The sequence below is a fragment of the Lepidochelys kempii genome, chromosome 1, assembly GCF_965140285.1.
Source record: "Lepidochelys kempii isolate rLepKem1 chromosome 1, rLepKem1.hap1, whole genome shotgun sequence".
NCBI classification, from domain to species: Eukaryota; Metazoa; Chordata; order Testudines; family Cheloniidae; genus Lepidochelys; species Lepidochelys kempii.
Genome location: NC_136380.1, coordinates 339,695,466 through 339,720,688, shown reverse-complemented (window position 1 = coordinate 339,720,688; position 25,223 = coordinate 339,695,466). Strand labels below are relative to the sequence as shown.

The 25,223-nt window shown below is 42.6% G+C and overlaps 1 protein-coding gene across 9 annotated transcripts in view; it reads right to left on the bottom strand.

Annotated features, from left to right (window-relative positions):
• Positions 1-25,223, bottom strand: part of USP6NL (USP6 N-terminal like) — a 215,753-nt gene that overhangs the window by 17,004 nt on the left and 173,526 nt on the right. For all 9 annotated transcript variants that reach the window (XM_073328781.2, XM_073328776.2, XM_073328783.2 and 6 more), the window contains 4 exons: positions 21,152-21,246; positions 8,469-8,534; positions 8,280-8,379; positions 4,131-4,283 (listed from right to left, as the gene is read on the bottom strand). In XM_073328781.2, the coding sequence (XP_073184882.1) occupies positions 4,131-4,283; positions 8,280-8,379; positions 8,469-8,534; positions 21,152-21,246 (414 nt within the window). The remainder of the gene's footprint in view (positions 1-4,130; positions 4,284-8,279; positions 8,380-8,468; positions 8,535-21,151; positions 21,247-25,223) is intronic.

Below are 25,223 nucleotides of genomic sequence, written 5' to 3'. Positions count from 1 at the left end.
CATGGGTTATCATTCCCCAGAGATATTTACTCCTAAATACCAAGCCCCCCTCCCCTTCCTCTGTGATACATCAAACACTCAAATACATGCATCTCCAGTGCACACCTCACTTCCTTAAAGAACATGCCTGCTCCCTTCCCAAGGGAGACCTAGGATTGAACACTTGTCCTATTTCACTACCCTTGGTGAGAACTTGGTATAAACCCAATCCTTCTTTCTGCTTTAAAGTGACACTCCAGGATGAGTGGGCAGCAGCAAGGCCTGAACCAGGGACCTCTGGATGTAAAAGGAAGAGCCCCTACTGCCTGACCTAAAGAACCCAGCTTCTACAGACAAAGGCTGTAGCCCTGTATAAGGACTAGCCCCTAGAAGGGGGTTAGAGCAACACTGTATAAACGTGGGTTACACAAGGAAGAGAAACATGATTTCTATCATGACGAGAAACAGCATAGGGCAGTCTCCCTCAGTCTGACACCTCTCCTTCAGAAGAAGAAAATCAAATGGAAAGTGCTTTCACAGATTATTTGACTCCCACTGGAGCATACATCTGATTGGGAAACTTCACTTAATCTCTTTCTCCTCTCAACAGGAATCTGAAAATGGGGAGAGAAGGCCTATCTGACCTGGTTCTTGCTTCCCTCCCTCATCTTGAAGTAAGAGACAATGAACACCAGTGTGTGCATATCTCCTCTATGCTACAAACCCGGGCTCATTCAAGCAGGCCAGGAGGGATGGGGCAGGGGAGGAGAGGTTGATAGGGTTCCCAAAGGGGAGGAATTGTGATCTCCAAAGCAGGGGACTCTCATACTTCTGTCAAAGCCATGGAGCATTGACAGAGGCACCTCTGAGCTGAAGAGCTGTGCTTGGTCCAGCAGAGCAAATACCATACTTGACAGGCTCCCTAACCTAGGAATACTGGATGTGTTGAAACTATTAGGTAAGGACGGACCCTACAACCCACTGCCTAGTTAGCTCACTAAACTGTCCCATCTCATTTGTTGATGGAGAACTAGAGTCCCCCATCCCATCTCCCTGGTCACCAGGATGAGATGAGTTGTGGGGGAAAACAAGTCCCCATTCTCTACCAGTACCCAATCATCCCTTTTCCAGCAGTGCTTCCTCTGCCTCATCAGTGTCCTGGGGATGCCAGGGTAGCGAGACACATACCAAGATGTTCTTGTTCTCGAAGCCTCCCTTGTCCACACTATTCCCTCTGATCATTCTCTCCCCTGATCTCCATCTCAGACATCTCCAGCTACTTCCATATTCCTGTACACCTCAGGGGAAGTCAGAGTGGGTTCTTTACTCTCTAATATAGAACCATAGAATTGTAGGAGTGGAAGAGACCTTGAGAGGTCATCTAGTTCAGACCCCTGCACTTACGGCAGGACTAAGTATTATCTAGACCATCCCAGGTTTGCCTAACCAGCTTTTAAACATCTCCAATGATGGAGATTCCACAACCTCCCTGGGCAATTTATTCCAATGCTTAAGCACCCTGACAGGAAGGTTTTCCTAATGTCCAACCTTACTGCCCTTGTTGCTTATCCTATTAATTGTCCTATTAAAACCCTTGGAAATTCTCATTAACAAAAACTTCATTAAGTTTCCCATCCCCCCCAAAATAAACCCTAAACAGCAAGGAAATGCCAAGTTAGGGGACATCTCTTAACACTCATACACCATATTTCCACTGACAGTAAAAATTCTGCACTTCACAACTCTCTTCTGCTTCCAAAAAATAAACACAAATATTAATCTTCCTCATAGGATAATGTAAAAACCCATACTTCCCCCACAAATACATAACACACCACACACTTGAATGAGGCACAGGTCCCGTGGAAAAAACAGCGTAAGATCATGTAACTAAAAACTGTATCATAATGCACATGCAAGTGCAAAGGCCAAATTAATGTTGCTCAGGTACCTTTATTCTGGAATTTCTTAAATTTTGATAAGTTGACTTTATAACGTTATTTTAGCTTAGTTTTGTGTGTGTAATTCCTAGGTTTTTAAAAAAGAAAACTGAAAAAACTCCATCATGTGGCACCATGTTGACATCACCTGGGTCATCAGCAGTTTTGAACCTTAAGATCCACCATACAGACCACTACCACTTGAGTTAATGGAATAACTCACAGCAGTAGTTTGCTGTCATCTTCTGAATTGACCAGCACTAGAAGGGGATGAAAGAGATGCTTGGCCAGTGGGTTTCACAGATTTTTGGTGACAGCAGAGGAATGGTGAGACTAAGGAATCATGGGTTCCATTTCCGGATCTGGAGAGGAGCGTGGTCTAGTGGTCACAGACCTTTCTTCCCATTTCTCCTGTGGTTCCTCATCAGATCTGTCCTCCTTCCCCTTCACCTCCTTCCATTTGCCCCAGTACTTCCCAGTCCCAGATTCCTTGCCCACCCAGTCCCATTCTCCCCCCTAGCTCTCAACCCCAGTCTCCTTGCCCAGCTAGCCCCAGCTGCCTTCCTCATCATCCTCCAGTCCAAGTCCCCCACCCCACAAGCTCCTTGTCACAAGCTACAAGTCTGGCTCTTATCCCCTCTGCATTCGAGTCAGGCAGCTTCTTTCTCCAAGCTGCCTGGGTGTCAGCAGGAGGAACACAGGAGAGAGACGCTCCCACCTTCTAGTGCTCAGAACTAGCCTATACTGGGGTAAGTAGCCCTGCGTGTTATTAAAGCAGCTCAACCCTTTCCATGATAAGCAACACAAAGCAGGGTCTTATAACTTTACCGAACTTCAACATGGAGAATTTCCATGTTGGGTATCTTCCTCCGGCTGAATTTTTGTGGAGAATTTCAGCCAAAACAGTTCAGTATCTGAGTCCAAAATGTTAAAAAAAATTCTGGTGACTGTGTCTTTGGAAAGCTCTAGCTTTCAGAGTACACTTGTGCCATTGTTGCTGAGCACCTAAGCGTGCCCCATCCCAGGGCTAGAGGTGCGAAGCCGGAGTTTCCCGTAATTGCAGCTGCCAGCTGCTCCGGGCTGTGGTGTGTTTGGCACTGGAACTGAGGTGGGGAGCCTGTTTCTCCTGTGCTCACAATGACCACTCTTGCTGGCATCCAAGCAATGTGGAACAAGAAGCCTGACTCAAATGCAGAGGGGACAACAACCAGACTGCATGGGAGAAATAGACTGAACAAATAGGTGGGAGGGGGAAACTGCATGAGGACATTAATAATTCTGTTTTTGGAGCACAGTTGAATAGTGTGCACTAAATAAAGTCCAGGGCCACACAATGAACAAGGATAAAAAATAACAAGTGAGCATGTAATTAAAGACTGTATCACAATGCATATGCGGAAGGAGGCCAAATTAATGTGGTCTGAGCAACCTTAATTCTGGCATTTCCTATTTTTTGAGTCCTTGACTTTACAACCTTAATAATATTCTTTTAACATATTTTTGTGTATAATAAAATTGTATTATTTATAGCTATAGAGAGCTGTAAATCATCATAAGATAATTTGATATTTTTAAAGATGGAGTTTTTGTTTTTTGGTTTGTTTTTTTTAAGGTAAAAGAATATCTACACAGAAAGGAGTGCTCCATTACGCAAATCATACATAGTGCTGAAAGTAACAAACACCCCTTTCCTTCCACTACAGAACATAGAGACAAAGTTTTTGAGGGAAAGGAGGAGGTGAATCAGTTCAAGATCTAGGAAGTCTGACTAGCTAGAAGGCATTCAAAGGGTGTATCTGACTAAAAGGAGGATTTTTTTGTTCTGGTTATATTTCGGGGGAATAGCAGTTTGTGCAGTTGTTAATCTACACAACAATCTAGAACCTTGGACCGAAATCTGTTGGCTTGAAAAGTAAGCATCCCCTGATTTTTATCTTCTTGCTTATAAACATCCCATTTTAAAAGTTCAACTTAATAAAGTTAATTCAACTCAGTTACCTGAACCTAGAAAGATTAAGTGTTTTGCATATATATGCAATAAAGTGCTAACCTTTTTTTTTTTTTTAAACCACTTTGTAGTGATGAGGAAACAATGTATTCATGGATGTTAATGGCAGGCAATTAACACTTTACAAGTGGGCAACTATATACTTAATTTGTCCAAAAAAGTTCTTAAGGTACAGATCAGTATGTGTGGTGGAAGTTTCTTACCAGCTGCTGGTAGATCCAACTTTGCTCGTTTCAGTTCAGACATCGAATTTTGGAGCTGCTCTATTACAAAGTCATCTTCTAAGAAGAAATCCTTTGATAGAGTCTCCTGAAGAAATTCTACAAGTTCTTCCATTTGTAATTTCAGCAGATGTTCTAGATTGGAACAAGAACATTATTGTGGACAAATAAGTTTTTATGATAAAAATCCAAAGAAAAAGTCTACTACAGAGTTGAAATGCCTTTACAGAGTCTTTTAACAATTTTGCAAATGGAATGAAACACATCTAACTAATTAAACAGAAAAAAAAATCACAGGCAGTTATTTTATACTAGACATTTACTAAGCATGCTATAAAACACACACACTCATTACCCTTCTAAACATTTTCTCTTTTTTTGTACCCATATATTTCTCTCTCGGTCAGTGTTTGAAACTTTAAAACTAAGGTCCCCTTCAGAAAAATAAAACTAATCACACACCCCTAAAATTCCGATATGACACATTAAAATCAACAGATTTTTTTTCATTTATATATCTTCCATCTCCTGCCCCCACACCTTGGGAAATGGTTCATAATATACTTATCCTCCTTTTAAAATGCTTTGAAGAGCCATGAAAATTTAAGACATTTAAGGTGCCCTCATTTGCAAATGAGTCAGTACTCATTGAAATGACTGTGGCAGTGTAGAGCAAGAGAGATTGTTTTAGGCTCTCTGCAGATTCAGGTATGTATTGCTGCATCAGTTACATTCAGGTCACATTTTGAAGCTTTATTCTGCAGTCATAACAGCTAAACTCCAACTTTTTCTTTTATATATATAAAAACCAATTCTACTCTTAAAAGTTTTACCAGCATAGCTATGTCAGGTAAGGGGGATGATTTTTATTACGACGTAGCTATACTGGCAAAAGACCTTCTGTAGAAGCAGTTATACTGGCAAAAAATGCTTTTTTTCTGGTATCGCTTATTTTGCTCACCGAATCAGAATAAGCTGTATCAGCAGAAACACTTTTTAAACAGTATAAATGAATCTACACTAGGACGGTTTTGCCTGTGTAGCTATAAAAACAAAACTTTTAAGCACAGACAAGACTGAAAGCTGGGACTCTGGAGAACAAATGAAAGGTTTGACCATGATGCCTCTTCTCTGCCTCCCAATGTGGTCCATTCGTTGGTGCTTCCCCAGTCTTTCCTTCAGGAAACACTGCTCAAAGGGTATGTCTACACAGCAACTAGACACCCATGGCTGGCTCAGGCTGTGGGGCTGTTTCATTGCTTTGTAGACTTCTGGGCTCCGGCTGGAGACTGGGCTCTGGGAGCCTGTGAGGCAGGAGAGTCCCAGAGCTCGGTCTCCCACCTGAGCCTGCAAGTCTACACAGCCTCACAGCTGGAGTCCAATGAACCTGAGTCAGCTACCATGAGCCAGACGCAGGGTTTTTTGTTTTTTGGGTTTTTTTGCTGTGTAGACATACTCCAAGAGTCCTTGATATTTTTACACAGTGAGGCGCTACACTGAACATGTTAAAAGGCTAGTATTAAGGTAAAAAAACTCCAAATTATCACTATTGTTTCTCAGAGGCTTGAGACTGAACACTCTTCACTTAAAACAAACAAAATCAAACCAAAAAAAGGGGGGTGGGACAAGAATTATACTGATTTTGTTTTCAAATAAAGAGGAAGACTGAAATCTGATTCCTACCATTATTTGTTCTTAAGATTCTTGAACATTTTAAGTAGTATAACAATTATAAACATTCTTCATCTTCAAAAATTTTTATGAACAAACTAAGAAGCAGCTCCTGAGAGAGATTGCGATGCAGCATCCCCATAGTTAAATGGGGTAAATTACCCAGCGAGATTAAGATAGTAATTCTGCAAAGTCCTCCACATGGACCTCTGCACTCCCATGGAGCCCTGGAGACTTCTTTGATGGGCCCATATGACTTATTCAAGGCCACAAAAGAAGACAGCATTGAAACCACGACTAGGGGTAAAATTTCAGAACCATCGAAGTGACTTAGGAGCCCAAGACCCATTTTCAAAAGTGACATATGCACTTAGGAGCCTAAGTCTGATTTAAAGTCAATGGGGCTTGGGCTCTTAAGTCATTTCAGAAAATGGGACATGGATGCTTTTGAAAATTTTACCTTGGCAGTATGATGTTCAGGCTCCTAAATCATATGCTCAATATCATTAGACCAACTCTCTCTCAAAAAAAGCCGCAATACGTACAGTCCTTGATTTGTTTGCTTTTAGATTTCAGAACTCCAGTTCAGGTGTTGGCTCCCCTGCTCCCAATATATTCTAATAAAAAATCTACAGCAACCTTATTACTTTTAGGTGTCGGTGATTACTAGAATTTAAAGGGTTTACTCATCAAAATGTAAAGCTTTAACTCATGTCTGTATTTCTTCTTACTGCAAAGTATATGTGAAACAAAAGCTAATAGGAGTACAATTACATGATCACATGATCTTGAAATTGAAGACTGTATCATAATGCACAAGCACACAAAGGGGCCAAAAATTAATATGGCACAGGGCAATTTTCAATCTGGAATTTCCTAATTTGACTTTGCAATCTTAATAGTGTTCTTTTTAAGGTAGTTGTGTGTGTAATTTTTCTAGTTTAAAAAAAACCCCTGAAATTAACCCTAATTTAATCATGTGGGATCATATTGACACCCATATCGCTTATGTGCAGGATTTGAACCTGTAGATCCACCCCACAGATCTTTGCCACTTGAGCTAATGGAGTAACAAAGTAGTAGTAGATTGTTGTTATCCTCTGTGTGGACCAGCACTAGAGGAGGATGGGACACTTTAACAGAGGGTTTCAAAGATATTTGTTGACATCAGAGGAATTACACTTATGACACATCAAGGCATGTATCTATGCCATGCCAACAGTCCTAGACCATAGTAGTATCAGAAGTAAGTCACTCACCATCCTTATTCGACAGCTAATTTACATGCAAAGATTTCATTGGTTGTATGAGGGAGACTGGCTTTTCGCATACTTCCCTCGCGGCTGAAGGTACCATGTCTTAGATGTTGTCTCTCTCAGTGCATCAACAGCACAGTAATGAACAACCTGTTGTAGCTTATTATCATATTAACCTATGATGAGTAACTGCATGCAGCTAGGAAACTAACATGTTGGTTTGCTTTAGGAAGGCAACTGGGGGTGGAGGGGAGAGAATCTGCTTCAGCTATGAATTTTTTCTAAAACTACGTTTCACACAATTGTTTTCTGCTGCTTACAATAAGGGGAGTTTAATACCTTATATAACAGCCAGAAACACAGAAAGACTGCCTCTGTACCAGATTTTTATGTAGCCAATGCACTGAGCCAAGCCAAGCCAAGCAACAGAGTTAAAAGAAAAATTATACAGGTGATTATTTTAGTAGCTGGTAAGGAAAAGAGAAGCAGTATCTACCACAGAGTGGCATTAAGTATAGATGGTCCACCAAAGAGTAGAATTAGGCTTGGATGCATCATGTCATCGCCCATGCCAGCTAAAGGAAACAGCTTCTGGAAAATTGTAGTAGGGAAAAAGTAAAAAACAGGAAAGGGCCAAACTTGAGACTCTTAACCCTCTTTTGATCTAGCAAAACACTACATTAAAGAATTACCAGAACCCAAGTAACTACAATGCTTATTCCCACAATTTTCTAGAGGCTGTGTCATTTACTGAGTAAATACAATTTAAATCCCTTTTTACTATTGTTCAACTGTATAATAATGAGTAATTTACTCTACCAAATAAGACATTTCTTCTCCTGAAAGTCACTTAAGATTTCCTGGCACAATTACCCAAGATATCAGATAATTAGCTTTTCAAGTCCTGCCATGCAATTGAACAATATTCTTTGTCAGTTCCTTGCAGAACAGTAATTCCAGCATCAGCTATATAGCATGATCTAGAAGGTTGCTAATTTGAGGGCATCACAGTCACGCTGTGCTGTGATGAAAGATTATGCAGTCACAAAGGAGAGATCAAAACAGGAGAAAAAAACATTTGCAAATATATTATTTTTAACAATAAAAGCCAAATAGAGGAAATGACTATTTTTAAAAAACAATAGACTACTTAAAAACTAGTCAAATCTTTGTTTAGCATTTAAGTTTATAAGAGATCTCTTACTTCTATGTAGTTTCAGAATTGTGTAAGACATAGCAGTGAGAACTCGCTCTCCTTCAAGTATGTAGATATCCCATATCCTGAGAGTTAATGTAAAGGGAGTCTGCAATGACAGAATCAGCCAGAAATGTCAAAACAGCTTACCCTAACATATGACTAAAAATAGAAATACAAAAATATACAGATACTCACACGATCAAGGAAACACTGAAAAAACCACTTCATTGTGTAAAAGCTAGTGGAAATCTCCTGGGAGTCCTGTAAAAAACAACAATTTACAAATACTCTATTAAGAACGCTGCAATGTACTGCCGAGCACATAAAGGCCTCCCACTTTTTAACCTGGAGCAATAGCAAAGTACCCTCAGCCAAAAACTTAAAGTGAGCTGTTAGACTAACTCCTGCCCTAAGACTTGCTCACTGTACAACTGAACTTAGCTGCTACTGCTGTCTGGGCATAGCGTTCAGGCATTCTTCACACAAAAGAATTCTATTTCAAACAACGTTACTTCAGTCCAGGTTTCTCTCTCTTGTTTATATTTTTCCTTCATCTCCTTTTTCTGAAGAGAGATGTAGATGTTTGAGGATGAATATTAACGGGTACCCCTGGAAACATTAAGTCTTCCACTTATTGTCAAAACAAGTACAGAAGAGAGTGCATGTTTCTTTCATGTTCTGGAGGAGCCAGAGCTCAGTCTGCAGGCCCATTTAATCTTTAACTTCTCTGCTGACAAGGCTGCTAGCAAGGGTGCCTATTAGTGCTAGATGAGGTGGTGATCTTGTGAGGTGGAGATCTATCCACCAGAAAACAGACTAAGATAATCAATTCATTTCACATAGGACCTCAAATCATTAGAATGATAATGAATTTCACTTCTCACTAACAGGGGCTTAGTTTGAACTAGCGGTTTAAGAGATGAAAGGTTTTGTATTCCATTAGTCATCTGCTGTCTTCCCACCATGTACATAGTTTATATTTCTGCATAGCAAATAATTACTTTCCTTCTAAACAGGAAAAAGCTTGCTATGCCTGAAATAACTTTCCGTATCTTGAGTATCAATACAACTAACAGTAACAAGAAGCAAAGAGACATGACATGCTTATACTTTTCTGTAATTGTAAAACAACTGCCATTCCTGTCACTTGCATTAGCACTGTAGCATTAGTTACAATGTGAAAGTCTTGGAGACTAGGCTGCTGTTTGAGTGGGGAGGCAGCCAAGAAATTAAGTGACACTGAATTTGTCTTCTCTGATGACTATGGGATAGCACAATTTTAAATTAAGCCTCCATGCTTGTCACAGTCAGCTATTTCACAAGTTTTGGAAACATAAGTTCTGAATTAATGAGGGACTGACAGTACAAGAATCAATAGTCATCTGGCATATTCACAGGCCATACATGTTTTGCCATTCCTTGCTGTTCTTCATTGCTCATACAGGTTCAGCAGGGATCATCACAATCTAGTACGTAAACAAATTCAATCTCTTTGTTCAACCAGTGTTACAGCTTTCTCTCTCATTTTAAGGTATATATAATGGAAGTTTCTAAAGAGGTGGAGTATTTGGAAAGATAAAACTACTGATTATTCTCTGGATTCAGGCCTGTGTTAGAGATCAGTAAAACCAATGGCATAGTTCAGTCTTGCAGTTTTGAGATCTAGAGTAGCGACTGGTTAATTTTATGTCCAATGTTATAGTCGAGACTCTGTAAACCATAACTTCCATTTGAAAATAATTATTCATAGGTACTATTACTGTAAGAAAGATGTGGCATATCCACAGTGAGAAATTGTGACAATTAACTTCTAAAAGCATCTGAAACAATCCTAAAAAATAAAGAATTCATTTATAGGATGAGTCATTAAAACAAATGGGCTTGTTTGGCAATTTCCCAGTAAAACAAGGTAAATCAAAAGTCGACCACATGTAAGAAAATATAGTGGGTCAGGTTCTCAGTTGGCGTCAATTGTTGTAGTTCCAATAAAAAAATAATCAACACAGCTAAACTGGCCTGGTATATATAATTCAAAGAAGATCTAGCAGGTTCTAGTAATGCATGTTTATTGAGATTTCAGATGTTCCTGTTTGCAAGTGGCTGAAAGGTCCCTCAGAAGGTGGGAACTATTAAGACGCTCTAAATAAAGCATGTCTACACTGGAAATACTGCAGCTGACACTCTGTAGATCGTTCTCAAGAGGTTCTGAGGAAGAACTATTCTTGGTTATTAAATATATTATAATGGATATGGACAATAACATCATATCACCAGAATGACTGACCACCATGAAGTTTTATCATCTAGTCATATCCTATTGCTCTTATTAAATACTATTTTACTTGTTGGTTTACTTTGATTTATTAAAAGCACCTAAGCAAAAACGAAGGGCCGAGAGCATAACCGGCGGCTCTATGCCTGGTAAGCCAAAATCCTCCAAAATTAAAGCAATAAGAAGCTCTGACCTATAGTCCAAAACCTGCATGAACTCTACTGTGAAAACGGAAGCCATAATTTTCATTCCAGAGGCAAGTGAGCTACTGGATCTCTGTTTTCACTACACAGTAATTTTAAAAAATCGTAAGATATACCCTGTGATTTTGGATTAATCTTTTACTGCAATGAAGAGAACATTTCCAAACTAATATATGTCATAGCATGGCCTGAACAAGACTCAGCACATTGTAAAAAAAAAAAGTTGATTAGATTTTAGTGTATATACTATTAATGTTCAATAGAAACAGATTTAAGTAGTATCTGAGCCAGCTACAGTCATCAGGAAGTTATTCTCGCCATAATGCATGTGTGTTGCATTCCCACTAAAAAGGTTACATGAACATTACTTATTGTTTGGCTTCAATGTGCTCAACATTGTAATGAAAATAACAAACACAGTCCCAGCCCAAGGATTTCATAACCGATAGGTAAACAGAGTGTACACTCTATTTCTTATGCCCAAGTTCTGAAAAAATTTCGTTCCTCCTGTCACGGAGGTTACAGTAGTTGCAGTTCCTTGAGATTCATTCCCCTATGGGTGCTCCACTTCAGATGTGCCTGCTCCCCTCGAGCACTTGATCAGAGATTTTTCTAATAGCCGCATCCTTTTTACCCACTTGGGTCCTATGTATCCTTGTGCTGCACGCTGAGGGTATATAGTCCTCAGTTCCTTCTCCAGCCAAATATCCTAAGAAAACAGTCTGAAGCAGAGGGGAGGGAGGGTGGGTAGTGGAGCACGCATTGGGGGACACATCTTGAAGAACTGTAATTCCTGCAGAAGGTGACCTCTTCTTCTTGAGTAGGATCCCTATGGGTGCTCCACTTCAAGTAGTACTTTGAAGAGGAACATCTTTTTCTGCCTCTTCTTCAATAGGTGTCCTTATGGATGCTCTACTTCAAGTGACACCCAAGCAGGATCCCTAGAAGGAGGAGGGAGCTTCAGAATTGAGTCTAGAACTGAAGATAGTACCGCATTACCAAGTGCCCCATAAGATCTGGTGGCACGGCTCAAAGCAGAGTGCTTAGACAATGTATGTGCTGAAGCCCAGGTAGCGGCTGTACTTGAGTATGCTGTGGATGTTGCTTCTCATCTGGTAGTGTGTGCTATCACCCTTTGGGAGGGTTGAGCAGCACCTGTATCATAACAGGCAACAATACACAAGAGATCCACCTTGACAGTCTCTGAAGAGAGACTGCAAACCGCTTGCATTTGTCTGCAATGGAAACAACTGCCTAGGTGACTTCCAAAAGTGTGTGGTCATATGTAGGTAGAAAGCCAATACCTTTCTAACATCTGAGGTAGGCAAACAGGTCTCCCGTTGAGATGTCTGCAGTTTTGGAAAAAAACACTGGTAGATGAATGGACTGCTTAAGATGAAATTCTGATAGTACCGTAGGTAAGAATTTAGGGTGTGGGCGTAAAGAGACCTTGTCCTCGAAGAACACCATAAAGAGGGGATCCGCAATCAAGGCCCCAATTTCTCTGACCCAAGGGGCCAATGTGACAGATGCTAAAAAGGACATTTTCATATATAAGTGGAACAGGTTGCCATTGACTGGTATGCAGGTCTCATGACATATTTAAATACCAGATTGAGGTCCCAAGTCAGAACGGGAACTCTAACATGGGGGTAAAGGTTCCCAAATATTTAATAAATCTTGACGACAGGCTGAGCAAATGGTTCTGGCTAAAAATTCACCATCTGAGATGATGGGCTAAAATTGTTCCCTATGTTCCTGTGGAAAGTATTCAATAAAAGCCAGTTTATAAAATTATATTTGGCCATGATTACCTATAGTTTGTGATCTGAAATTGCAGGGTCATTGACGAGTAAGATTTCCATTCAAAAAGATCTAGACTCTTTTGGTCCTTGTCATACAGTGTAGACTTGGAGTAGCACTGCTTACCTCATTCATTTATTGCATCTATCACCAGGGAGTTAGGTGTGGAGTGGCAGAACAAAAATTTGGAGTCCTTGGGAAGAACATAATATTTTTTATCCTCCCGTTTACAAGTTGGTGGAATGGTAGCAGGTGTTTGCTGCGCTGTCTTTGGCAGGAACGCCTCATTAACAGGTAACACAACCCTACCGAATGTTGCTGACTTCAAGATTTTAGACCTTGACCTCTTGGAGTCGTATTTGAAGAATGTCAGGTACCTCTTTATAAGGTCCTCAAATTGCCAGAAATTGTCAGCCAGGGACGGTGGTGGAAGCATCATCACCTTATCTGAAGACAAGGCCACCACTCAAATAAGAGTTTGAATGGTGGCCTTCTTATTCACCCTAGCCCCCTACTCCTCCAACTTCGGTTGGTGGGCTGGTTGGGGAGAAGACTGCAAAAAAACTGCAGAATGAAACTGCAGAAAAACCTGAGTGTCTCTGGATTAAGTTTAGAAGAGTGAGCAACAAGGGTGATGTCGTCGTGGGAGTCTGCTATAGACCATCGGACCAGGGGGATGAGGTGGACGAGGCTTTCTTCCGGCAACTAACGGAAGTTACTAGATCGCAGGCCCTGGTTCTTATGGGAGACTTGAATCACCCTGACATCTGCTGGGAGAGCAATACAGCGGTGCACAGACAATCCAGGAAGTTTTTGGAAAGGGTAGGGGACAATTTCCTGGTGCAAGTGCTGAAGGAACCAACTAGGGGCAGAGCTCTTCTTGACCTGCTGCTCACAAACCAGGAAGAATTAGTAGGGGAAGCACAAGTGGATGGGAACCTGGGGGCAGTGACCATGAGATGACTGAGTTCAGGATCCTGACACAGGGAAGAAAGGAGAGCAGCAGAATACGGACCCTGGACTTCAGAAAAGTAGACCTTTGACAACCTCAGGGAACTGATGGGCAGGATCCCCTGGGAGAATAACATGAGGGGGAAAGGAGTCCAGGAAAGCTGGCTGTATTTTAAAGAATCCTTATTGAGGTTACAGGGACAAACCATCCCGATGTGTAGAAAGAACAGTAAATATGGCAGGTGACCAGCTTGGCTTAACAGTGAAATCCTTGCTGATCTTAAACACAAAAAAGAAGCTTACAAGAAGTGGAAGATTGGACAAATGACCAGGGAAGAGTATAAAAATATTGCTCGGGCATGCAGGAGTGAAATCAGGAAGGCCAAATCACACCTGGAGTTGCAGCCAGCAAGAGATGTTAAGAGTAACAAGAAAGGTTTCTTCAGGTATGTTAGCAACAAGAAGAAAGTCAAGGAAAGTATAGGCCCCATACTGAATGAGGGAGGCAACCTAGTGACAGGATGTGGAAAAAGCAAATATACTCAATGCTTTTTTTGCCTCTGTCTTCACGAATAAGGTCAGCTCCCAGACTACTGCACTGGGCAGCACAGCATGGGGAGGAGGTGACCAGCCCTCTGTGGAGAAAGAAGTGGTTCAGGACTATTTAGAAAAGCTGGATGTGCACAAGTCCATGGGGCCGGATGCACTGCATCCGAGAGTGCTAAAGCAGTTGGCGGATGTGATTGAAGAGCCATTGGCCATTATCTTTGAAAACTCATGGAGATCGGGGGAGGTCCCGAACGACTGGAAAAAGACTAATGTAGTGCCCATCTTTTAAAAAGGGAAGGAGGAGGATCCTGGGAAGTACAGGCCAGTCAGCCTCACCTCAGTCCCTGGAAAAATCATGGAGCAGGTCCTCAAGGAATCAATTCTGAAGCACTTAGAGGAGAGGAAAGTGATCGGGAACAGTCAGCATAGATTCACGAAAGGCAAGGCATGCCTGACTAATCTAATTGCCTTCTATGACGAGATAACTGGCTCTGTGGATGAGGGGAAAGCGGTGGACGTGTTGTTCCTTGACTTTAGCAAAGCTTTTGACACGGTCTCCCACAGTATTCTTGCCAGCAAGTTAAAGTTGTATGGGCTGGATGAGTGGACTATAAGGTGGATAGAAAGCTGGCTAGATTGTCGGGCTGAACGGGTAGTGATCAATGGCTCCATGTCTAGTTGGCAGCCAGTATCAAGTGGAGTGCCCCAAGGGTTGGTCCTGGGGCTGGTTTTGTTCAATATCTTCATTAATGATCTGGAGGATGGTGTGGATTGCACCCTCGGCAAGTTTACAGGTGACACTAAACTGGGAGGAGAGGTAAATATGCTGGAGGGGAGGGATAGGACACAGAGGGACCTAGACAAATTAGAGGATTTGGCCAAAAGAAATCTGATGAGGTTCAACAAGGACAAGTGCAGAGTCCTGCACTTAGGATGGAAGAATCCCATGCACCGCTACAGACTAGGGACCGAATGGCTTGGCAGCAGTTCTGCAGAAAAGGACCTAGGGGTTACAGTGGACGAGAAGCTGGATATGAGTCAACAGTGTGCCCTTGTTGCCAAGAAGGCCAATGGCATTTTGGATGTATAAGTAGGGGCATTGCCAGCAGATCGAGGGACGTGATCGTTCCCCTCTATTCGACATTGGTGAGGCCTCATCTGGAGTACTGTGTCCAGTTTTAGGCCACACACTACAAGAAGGATGTGGAAAAATTGGAAAAACGTCCAGCGGAGGGCAACAAAAATGATTAGGGGACTGGAACATGTGACTTATGAGGAGAGGCTGAGGGAACTGGGATTGTTTAGTCTGCAGAAGAGAAGAATGAGGGGGGATTTGATATCTGCTTTCAACTACCTGAAAGGGGGTTCCAAAGAGGATGGATCTAGACTGTTCTCAGTGGTAGCAGATGACAGAATGAGGAGTAACGATCTCAAGTTGCAGTGGGGGAGGCTTAGGTTGGATATTAGGAAAAACTTTTTCACTAGGAGGGTGGTGAAACACTGGAATGCGTTACCTAGGGAGGTGGTGGAATCTCCTTCCTCAGAAGTTTTTACGGTCAGGCTTGAGAAAGCCCTGGCTGGGATGATTTAGTTGGGGATTGGTCCTGCTTTGAGCAGGGGGTTGCACTGGATGACCTCCTGAGGTCCCTTCCAACCCTGATATTCTATGATTCTATGAAGACTATTGGAAAACTCTAGCCTTCCTATGTGTTGGAGTCAGGGGTGTGGCAAACTGCTGCCGATACACAGCCCACAGATCTCAGTATGGCCATTGAGAGAGCTCATATGGGAGAGGGGGTGAGATTCACAGTCAGTTCCACCACACTTCTTGTTGTGCACAAGGTTCTTTCTACAAGCGTCAAAGAGCAGGTTCCTATGCAGATGCGTAGGAGAACCCCATACCGAGACAGAAAACACTAACTGGAAGTCTCCTTCATCCTCCTCAATAACCTCTAATGGGGGGTGGGGGGGAGAAAGGGGAAGAGAAACAGCAGAAAAGGGTAGGCAGTCCTTTGGTAAGAGAGCGTGATGGTAATCCAAAGATTGGGGTTTCGGTACCAAGCAACACTCAGTACCTATGAGCAGCATAGACTCCAGTTTCTCCATCACTGACAACTCACTAGAGTACCTGAATTCCTGCTGTATTGAGTAGATCACTACTGATGTGGTACCCAAAGATGTACCATTGACTGGGAGCATACTGTACAGGGGCCAATGGTGCCTGGTGCCTTGGTATGCCCAGTACCAACGGTGCAAAACAGAGAGGTACCAATGGCAGAGCTGTGTCAGAGGGTACCAGTCTGCAGAAGTGCTTATCCTCGCCCCCCTTGTCCCTCAGACAGTGATGGGGCCCTGTCAGAGCTATGTTCTTCTTTAGAGCTCTGGGACTTTCCAGCCTCGCCAGTACTGGAGGAAGTGTTATGAGAGAACAGGACTTGACATAACTGTAGCCATCTTGTGTATTCAGCCACCATTCCTTTGAAGTGAGTACACCACGTAGTCAGGAATAATTTGGTCTTTGCCAAAGCAAGCAGACAAAACAGCTGCACAGCTGCAGTGTTGCTAATAAGGATTGACAAAGTGACAGATTCATGAAAATGGGAGAGGATGTGAATAGCTGACCTTGGATCTGTGATCATGAGGTTTTTTTTGCTGGAAATTGTTTTGCTGATAAGTAGAATTATGAGTTCTTTGTTGTTACTAGGGAAATTGTTAGCCCACTAGAGGTTACTGTAAGTTATGTGCTTTGTATTGAGCAATCTATAAAAAGATTACTTAGAGTGTACAATGTGGAGAAGTTCGGAGAGAGATTATGACGAGCTAGGAGACTGACATCCAACTTCCCAGTGGCTAGGACGAAGGTGGGCCACCAGAAACCTGCTGCTGACCACTCATCACCATCTTAGTCTTTGGGTAACTATATCTGGGGTGCTCTAGACTATTGTTATTTTAGATGTGTGCTTGGGACTCAATAAAAACAAGGATTTTTGGGTGAAAGCACTCTTGTGTGTACCAATCATGTAGCACACTGAGAAGCTGTGTCCCCATTGAATTATGTCCTGAAGCCGCTTGGAAAACAAAGACTATTTACCATAGTTTTGGGTTCAGAAAACCCCAGGTAACAGAGGAGTCTTTTGCATCTATGGTATTGAGTTGAGAGGTTGAGGACTTTTAGGAGCCAGCTCCTTACAATGAGAGTTCAAGCTCCTCTTCTTCAAAGCTTCCCCTGAGGCCTCCATTGTCTTCCTTCTTAGGGGAAACCTGTGGTGAGACTTAAGGGGTTGCTGGTGGATGGAATCTTCTGAGCTGACTCAGAAGCAGTTGAAAAGAGCACTCCATCACCAGCAGCCTCAATTTAATCTCCCTGTCCCTCCTTGCTTTGGATTTGGGGGCCAGGCAGAAGTTGCACTTCTGGGAGACATCGGACTCTCCCAAGCAATGGACACACCTGTAGTGGCTGTTGCTAACCAGGATAGCCTCTTGACAAGACAGGCAATGTTTGAAACCTGGCGAGCCAGGCCTGCTCTGCCAGGAGAGTAAGGCTCCCAGGAGGAAGGGGAGGAAGATGAAAGAAAGTCAATCCTTTCACTATTTAGATCCTTTACAGTTAGTTACATATGACAACTAACACAAAACTAATACTAAACCCCAAAACTACAGCTAAAGTGAATAGCCGAGGCATGTTCATGGTAGATGCGCTAAGGCTCCATCTCAGTCCGAGGTGATTCAGAAGGAACTGAGGGCAGTTCACCCACACAGGCCCACCGACAGGGGAGCAGGGCAAAGGAGGCAATTGCCCAGGGGCCTGGGCCATTTTAAAGGGCCTGGGGGGCCCAGCCACCACCGCAGTAGCAGCAGCAACCGGGAGCCCTGGGCCCCTTTAAATCACACAGGTGCGCACCCAAGTCCCAGCACCTGCCGTGGGCTGCAGAGTGGTTCTGCTGGGCTGGCCCACGAGGCTCTGTGCACCACGCCGGACAGTGCTGGGGCAGGAGGGGCCCTGGGCAGCCGGAGGGTGAGTCGGGCAGTAGCCCCTGAGCTGTGCCGGGGGGCAGAGCTGACCTGGCTGTGGCAACCATTGCTGCAACTTTGTAACCAGGAGCAAAACTTTCTGCATCCATGTGAGTGAGCCGGGGGGTAGGAGTTGCCGGGCTGGGAACAGAGTGTGGGAGCTAAGCTCAGAGGGTAGAGCTGGGGGAAGAGGAACCGGGCTGGGGATGGCTGTAGGGAGCCAGGCTGGGAAAGGAAAAGAGCAGGGTAGGGGGCACAGTGCTAGGCAGGGACAACTTGGGGGGGTGAGGGGGGAGAGGAAAAGAGCGGGGGGCAGACTCGAGATCAGACTCAGGATCCAGCAGCCACTGGTCCAACATCTGCAGCAAAGGCGCTGACAGCACACCGCTGGGTGCTGGCTGGGCTTTGTCTGGGGTCCACCAGGAGGAGAAGAGTGGGTCTTGGAAGGGGGAGGGGAGGGTGTTTCAGTGACAGCGCTGGGCTGGTGTGTGTGGGGGGGGAAGGGGTATTTGAGGCTATTTTGATTTGGGGCTGGGGGCTGTTCTTTGGCTGATCTCATTAGTGGATTATCTCTGGTATTTGGAGATGGTTTGGGGGTGATGGGATGATTGAAGATCGGGGCTGGTAGATCGGTAGCTGGTAGTTGCTGTTGGGACTGTTGTAAAGGGAACAGTGATGGGAGTCTCACCAGAGGATTTATTTATGTTCACTCATAATAATCCTGGTGGATGCTCCCTCACTGACCATTTTAAAATCAAGATCTAAAAAAATCTGTTGTGGAAATTATTTTTGGGAAGTTCAGTGGCCTGGGTTATGCAGGAGGTCAGACTCACCCGTCTGGCCTCGGAATCTATGAATAAGAATGTAACACTCCAAAAAGAGCTTCAGCTGGTGCATGAGTAACATGTCAAAGAGGGACATACAAGCCTTGGGGGATTATCGTGAGAATTTTCATACATCCACAGCTGTGGGTTTAAAAAACTCAAGAGTGCACAGTCGGTAAATTTAATCATTATTTTGGTCACTGGTTAATGTTGGGACCCTCCGCCTCCCATATATTAGTACTCTGTTTCAGCCAGACTTTCAGTGGGGATTTTCCTTCATGTTCTGGGTGGGAAATTGGCAGAGGGATGGGGATTAGCTGGAACATAAAGTCACAATGAATTTGGCTCAGGGAGATTAAATGACTTGCCTAAGGAAACCCAATGAATCAGTGGCACAGAGATAGAACCCAGAGATAAAACCCAGTGTGCTGCTCTAACCTTTAGGCAACATTATATTAAGTGTTCCCTAAATTAGGCATTTATATTTTTAAAGGAACCTCAGTTTGGCCTCCTTTTCAGATTGTTGCATATGCAAATGATTACGTGTGCAGAATTATATGCCACAAATGTAGAGTGTTGGGGTTCTTTTAGCTGTAGGCTTTAGGAATGGGTCAAACAGCTTGACTGCCTTTTAGTGTATTTATTGTCATGTCTTGGAAGTTCATACTTATTTCTGGGAAGAGTTTTTATACAGAGATGATGGATGATCCTGGGGGTTCAGCAATAGGAGCTCTGTGTTCAATTCTCTGCCCTAGACTTCCTGCCTCCCACGGCTGGAGTGTGCAGTGGGGGCAGTGTAGGGCTGCCTATGATGGCACAATGCAGTGCCCATGGCAAGGGAATTCTCTGGCTGCTTGTGGGCTAGTTTGGGTGGGGCCGGGGGGACAGAATGCCACCTTGGATAAATCAAAATCTCCCTGGGCCTCAATTTCCTAACTGTAAAATGGGGATAATCCTTGTTTGTCTTGTCTCTTTAAACTGTATTCTCTGTAGGGCAGGGAACTGTCTCCATGAGCATGTACAGCACCCTGCACAACAGGACCCTGATCTCAGTTGGGACTTATAGGTCCTACTGTAATACAAATCCATAAATAACAACAGCTGTAATGGTTCCCCACTGGGACCTGAGTTATGGTGTTTGCATGCTGAAGTACCTTTGGATACATTCTTAGTCTTTTGACTGGTTGTCTGGAAATACCTTTAAAAAAAAAAAAGGCAAGTCTCAGCTGGTTACTAGGGCATTAGGTTACCCCTGGCCTGGTGAAGGAGGGGGAGAGGGAATTTTTCAGTGTTGAGACATTGCACTGCAGATTCCAGACACAGAGCCTTCAGGTAGTGACACAGTTACAGAAAATGCCATTTATTCTGCCTCATCCTCCAAAAGGCCAATGAGAGGAAACTCATTTTGGGATATAATGGGGAAGAGGCTGAGTGGTATCTGAGAAACAAACGAATTCTGAAGCAGCTCTGGAGCTTGCACCAGTCCCAGGTGGATGGGAAAGGCAGCTAGATGGAGACCCATGGGGAAGAGCTGAAAGTTAGGCTCTCTGTGGTTGGCAAATGTGTATTAGAGAAAATGATCCATAGAAACACAGACAGTAGGAGACTGGAAAGAAGCAAAGGTTCTCCTGAGCCCAACGGTAGGAGATGCCGCACCCATCCATTCTAGGGGGCCCACTAACTGTTCTGCCCTGGGGCCCAGAATTGCTGTCAGTGGGCCTGCCCCATATACGCTTGTATGAGGCATAAGGATACACTGGATGCAAGAGCTTGCCAAGCATACACTGCTAACGGAAAATCTCTGATCAAGGGCTCAAGAGGTACATGAGCACCTGACGTGGAGCACCCATAGGGACACTACTCAAAGAAGAGTAAGCTGTCTGATTACAAAGTCTCCTTGGCCCAGAGGCACTGTGTGGTCAGTTCTGCACATGATAAATCCTTTACAAAGGGTGTTCAGTGCCCAGGGGGTTGCTAAATAGTAAAATCTTGAATTGCATTTACTGGAAACACAAATATTTTCAGGAAACCAGCACTCAGAGTTGTGACTCTCAATCTGATTATTTTAAGAGCCCAATCAATGTCCCAATTCAGCCAAGACTCCATGACTTCATTCATATAACATCAATAGGACTTTTGCCGGTTAGAACCCAACATCCATCCCCGAAATTCGTACCATTCTAAATCAACAGATTGGACTGGACTGAAACAAGATGATTGGCTTTAGTGCAATAAATACTACTTTTATCTGGCAGATTTACTTACGAAGTGTTGCTTAAGTTTAGACAAAAACTTCTTCAATATTTTCTCATGATGTTCTTGAAACCGCAAGAGTTTTGGAAAACCAGGAACAAAAAAGCCTAGGAAAAAAAGAGCAAACATGCAGCATGTAACAGGGATAAGTTTCACAAAAAATTATCTACAAGATCTCTAAAGATTTAAAAGTGTGTTGGTTTCAATTACACAAAGTTTCAATTACACAATTACACTCAAAATAATTTATACAGTACATTTTACTACATTGATGCAAGAATAAGTGTAGGTTTTATTGTTCAAGCTACTGTGGTAAAATCTCAACCATTTTCCTATTGCCTATTTTCAATTTAATAATAGCTATGATGGATACAAGCTGCATCAACTCTGATTTAGTCTGCACCACTGTAAAAGCACATGGCAAACAGCCTTTTTTTTTTTTTAAATGACAGATTCCAAAAAAGGTTAAAAACAGAAATCTGAAGCGTGGTTTTGCCCTCAACAGTGAGCAAAGAAAGGCACCTTCTTAGCAAGTCTGCTCTCCATGTGTATTCACAGGACAGACACAAACCACACAGCTGCCAGAACTTGTGCAGCAGCAAGGTTAAAGAGAATGAGAATATTAGGCAGGGCTCCCCACACAGATGTAGAATTAATAAGGAGAGAGCATAATTTGAAGACCATGGGCTTGTACAGTGAAATTAAGGGCATAGGTAACCTGCAAAAACTTTATTGGTGATATGTCTGAGAATGCAAGCACCCAGATTGAATTTCATTGCTTCAGTTGAGTTTGCAGGGCAGGCAACGAGGGGAAAAACACATTTCTACTTGTAAACTGAGATAGCTGATATGGAAGTTAGTGAGGCAAGGTGGGTGAGGTAATATCTTGTATTGGATCAACTTCTGTTGGTGAAAGTAGGAAGCTTTTCAACTTATACAGAGCTCTTCTTCCTGGTATTTTTTCAGCAAAGGTAGTCCAATAAAAGAATATTACCTCACCCACCCTGCCTCTCTATTATCCTGAGACCAACATGGCTACAACACTGCAAACAACATGGAAGTTAGTGGCATAATAAAAAAGGACCCCAAAATACTATTTTAACGGAACCAGTTTTCAGAATAGAATCAAATTTTAAAACCAAAAGACGCCTTCTGGCCAGTTGCCAATTCAATAATTAAGGACAATATACAGAGTGACTAAATATTAAGATCTCCTATCTCAGAATCATGGAACGTATGTTAATATAGCGACTCCTCTGTCATATGAAAAAAGGAATGTCTGATGTTACCTACATTCAGCTAAGCAAAATTGTTCTCTTTTTACATAAACTGTGAATCAGTACCTCAAAACTAATTGCACATCATTAATAATATTCAAAGGTACTGCCGCTCTTTCCCTTCATACACCAATTCTTTAGCCTGAATCTGGAAAATAGTTATGGAAATCCTAAGGGAAACAGCTTTCAAAAATCTAAATCATTTTCATGGTCAGCTACCTACATTTTATGATTTGGAGACTGCAGTGTAGATGTACCCTTACAGTCAAATTCATCCCTTGATTTCAGTGGACTTATACCAGGGGTTAGTCAGGTTGTGTATTTTGAGAGACACTTGGTTGCACTGGAAAAACAGCCTGAGTCCCCAGGTCACGGGTGGGGGGCCGATGAAGCAAAGTGCTTTGTTTATTATAGGGAGGAACTTTTTAGCCCTGCTACTCTAGGCAGCACCTTTTTTAATTGCACTATTCAGCCATCACTATCAGCCACTGATTTGAGTTCAATCGTTGAGGGGGCCATTTAGGGATCTGGGGCAAAAATTGGGGGATTGGTCCTGCTTTGAGCAGGGGGTTGGACTAGATGACCTCCTGAGGTCCCTTCCAACCCTGATATTCTATGACTCTATGACTTCAGAGAGTGATGTCTTGATCATGGGCATCTAGTGTGAGAAGAGACAGCTCCCCCCGGTTTAGAATTGAAACACACGCATAGCAACAATTTAGAATTGAAATAGTTTAAGGGCTGCTTTTTTAAAGATGTACACAGGAAGAAATGCAAACAGCAATGTGCATGCACACTTCACGTAAATCAATTTGAAAGTTTACTCTTTAGCATCTTCAGTGTTTACAGTAATGCCTTCACTGCTATAAATGGATTTTAGGTATATAAACTGAAGTGCATTTGATTATTTGAGGGCGGGGGTATTATTCATTCAAACTATAGTTAAGGTTATATGTTAGCATATCTATAAACACAAACTTCCCCACCAGCGTGTTGTAAGGGTTAGTTAATACTTCTAAAGCACTTAAGACCTTCCATTTGAGAATCTCAAAGTGCTAAGTATTCTATTAATCACATTTTTAGAGATTTTTTAGCCCTAATAGAAAAGAATTTGCTCCAAGCTCAAACTTGTAAAGCAATAATTTGGCCTGGGCGGGAATATTTTAAAACAAATTTCATAAAATTAAATCCAGCCATTTTCATTTTATGCAGGTGATGGTAATGGTTTGTGAGGGGGAGATGGGACACACTTATTTTTATTCGATTCTATTTATTCCAGCCTGCTCATAGCACAATTGTTCATATATGTAAAAATGTGCATGCCCAGCTCTGGCAGTAGTGTTTGTTAGCTACCAGCTCAGTGCAGACAAGCAAAAGGAGCATACACTCATGGCCATGAAAACACACAGCAACCCTCATGGAGCTCCTTCACCATCAGCCAGTTGGGAGCACTTGGGCTCACTGTAGCAGTATGAAATGACCCTGCAAAAGCTAATCGCTTTAGACATTTATTCTATGGGAGTTCCTCAGAGGCGTCATGTTAAGAGCACAAATCTTACGGCAAGAATCTCTCCTGGTAACAGTGTGATGTGCCCAAACACCAACATTTAGAATCTGGAGGACATTCTTTATCCTATTTAATAGTTTATAGAAGACTAGCTTTTGGCCCAAAAGAGCATCCTTGGGGTGGGGTGGTGGGGGAAAGCCTACAGGTGTACAGGGGTCATATGTACTACAGATGGATAAACAAGTTTGGAAAATAATAAGAATAGATTAGTTTAGTTTACATTGGTTTGGAAAAGGTACAGAGAAGGACAACAAAAATGATTAAGGGTACGGAACAGCTTCTGTAGGAGGAGAGATTAAAAAGTCGGTGACTGGGCTCAGAAGAGGCTATGACAGAGGTCTATAAAATGAAAAATGGTGTGGAGACAATGAGTAGGGAAGTGTAATATTACCCTTCACAGGACACAAAAACCAGGGGTCACCCAATGAAATTAATAGTCAGCAAGTAAACACAAATATGAGGAAGTACTTCTTCACACAACACAAGTCAACCTGTGTGACTCATTGCCAGGGGATGTGGTGAAGGTCAAAAGTATAACTGGATTCAAAAAAGAATTAGATAAGTTCATGAGGAAAGGTCCAGGACAGTCAGGGCTGCAACCCCATGCTCCAGATGTCCCTAACCCTCGAACTGTCGGAAGCTGGGAGTGGATGACAAGGGATGGCTCACTCAATAATTGCCCTATTCCATTCATTCCTTCTGAAACATTTGGCACTGGCCACTGTCAGAAGGTAAAGAACACATAGAAAATACTAAAATTTAAAAGTAACAAATAAAATAGAGAGAAAACACAATTATATTTAAGTAGCAAAATGGTGGAACGATAGAATTCTGTGTGAGGCAGAGATAAAGCTTGCCAACAGTTTACCCTTAGCTCAGACCATTGTGCCTACCTACAGCATTAGTTTTAACTGAGGATTTCCAGGTTTGCCAGTTGATGTCACAGCCGTTTAACAGGTTTTTTTATATAATTTTCATTATTATTCTATTGCTATATAAATGTCTGCATAACCGAATTTCGACACTGCCAGGCAAAGATAACTGAAGTAACTTCCATGAATATCAGCAATGAAGTCCAGAAACACAGTCCTTAGAATAAATACCTGTAAGTGCAGCATTTAACATAGAATAGCAGCTTTATCAGCATTTTACAAGGCTCTGACAAAGTGGCATTTGTAACATTACTGTACAGAACAAATCAGTGGCACTAAGAGCTGAAGCAGAGACACTGGTACACTTA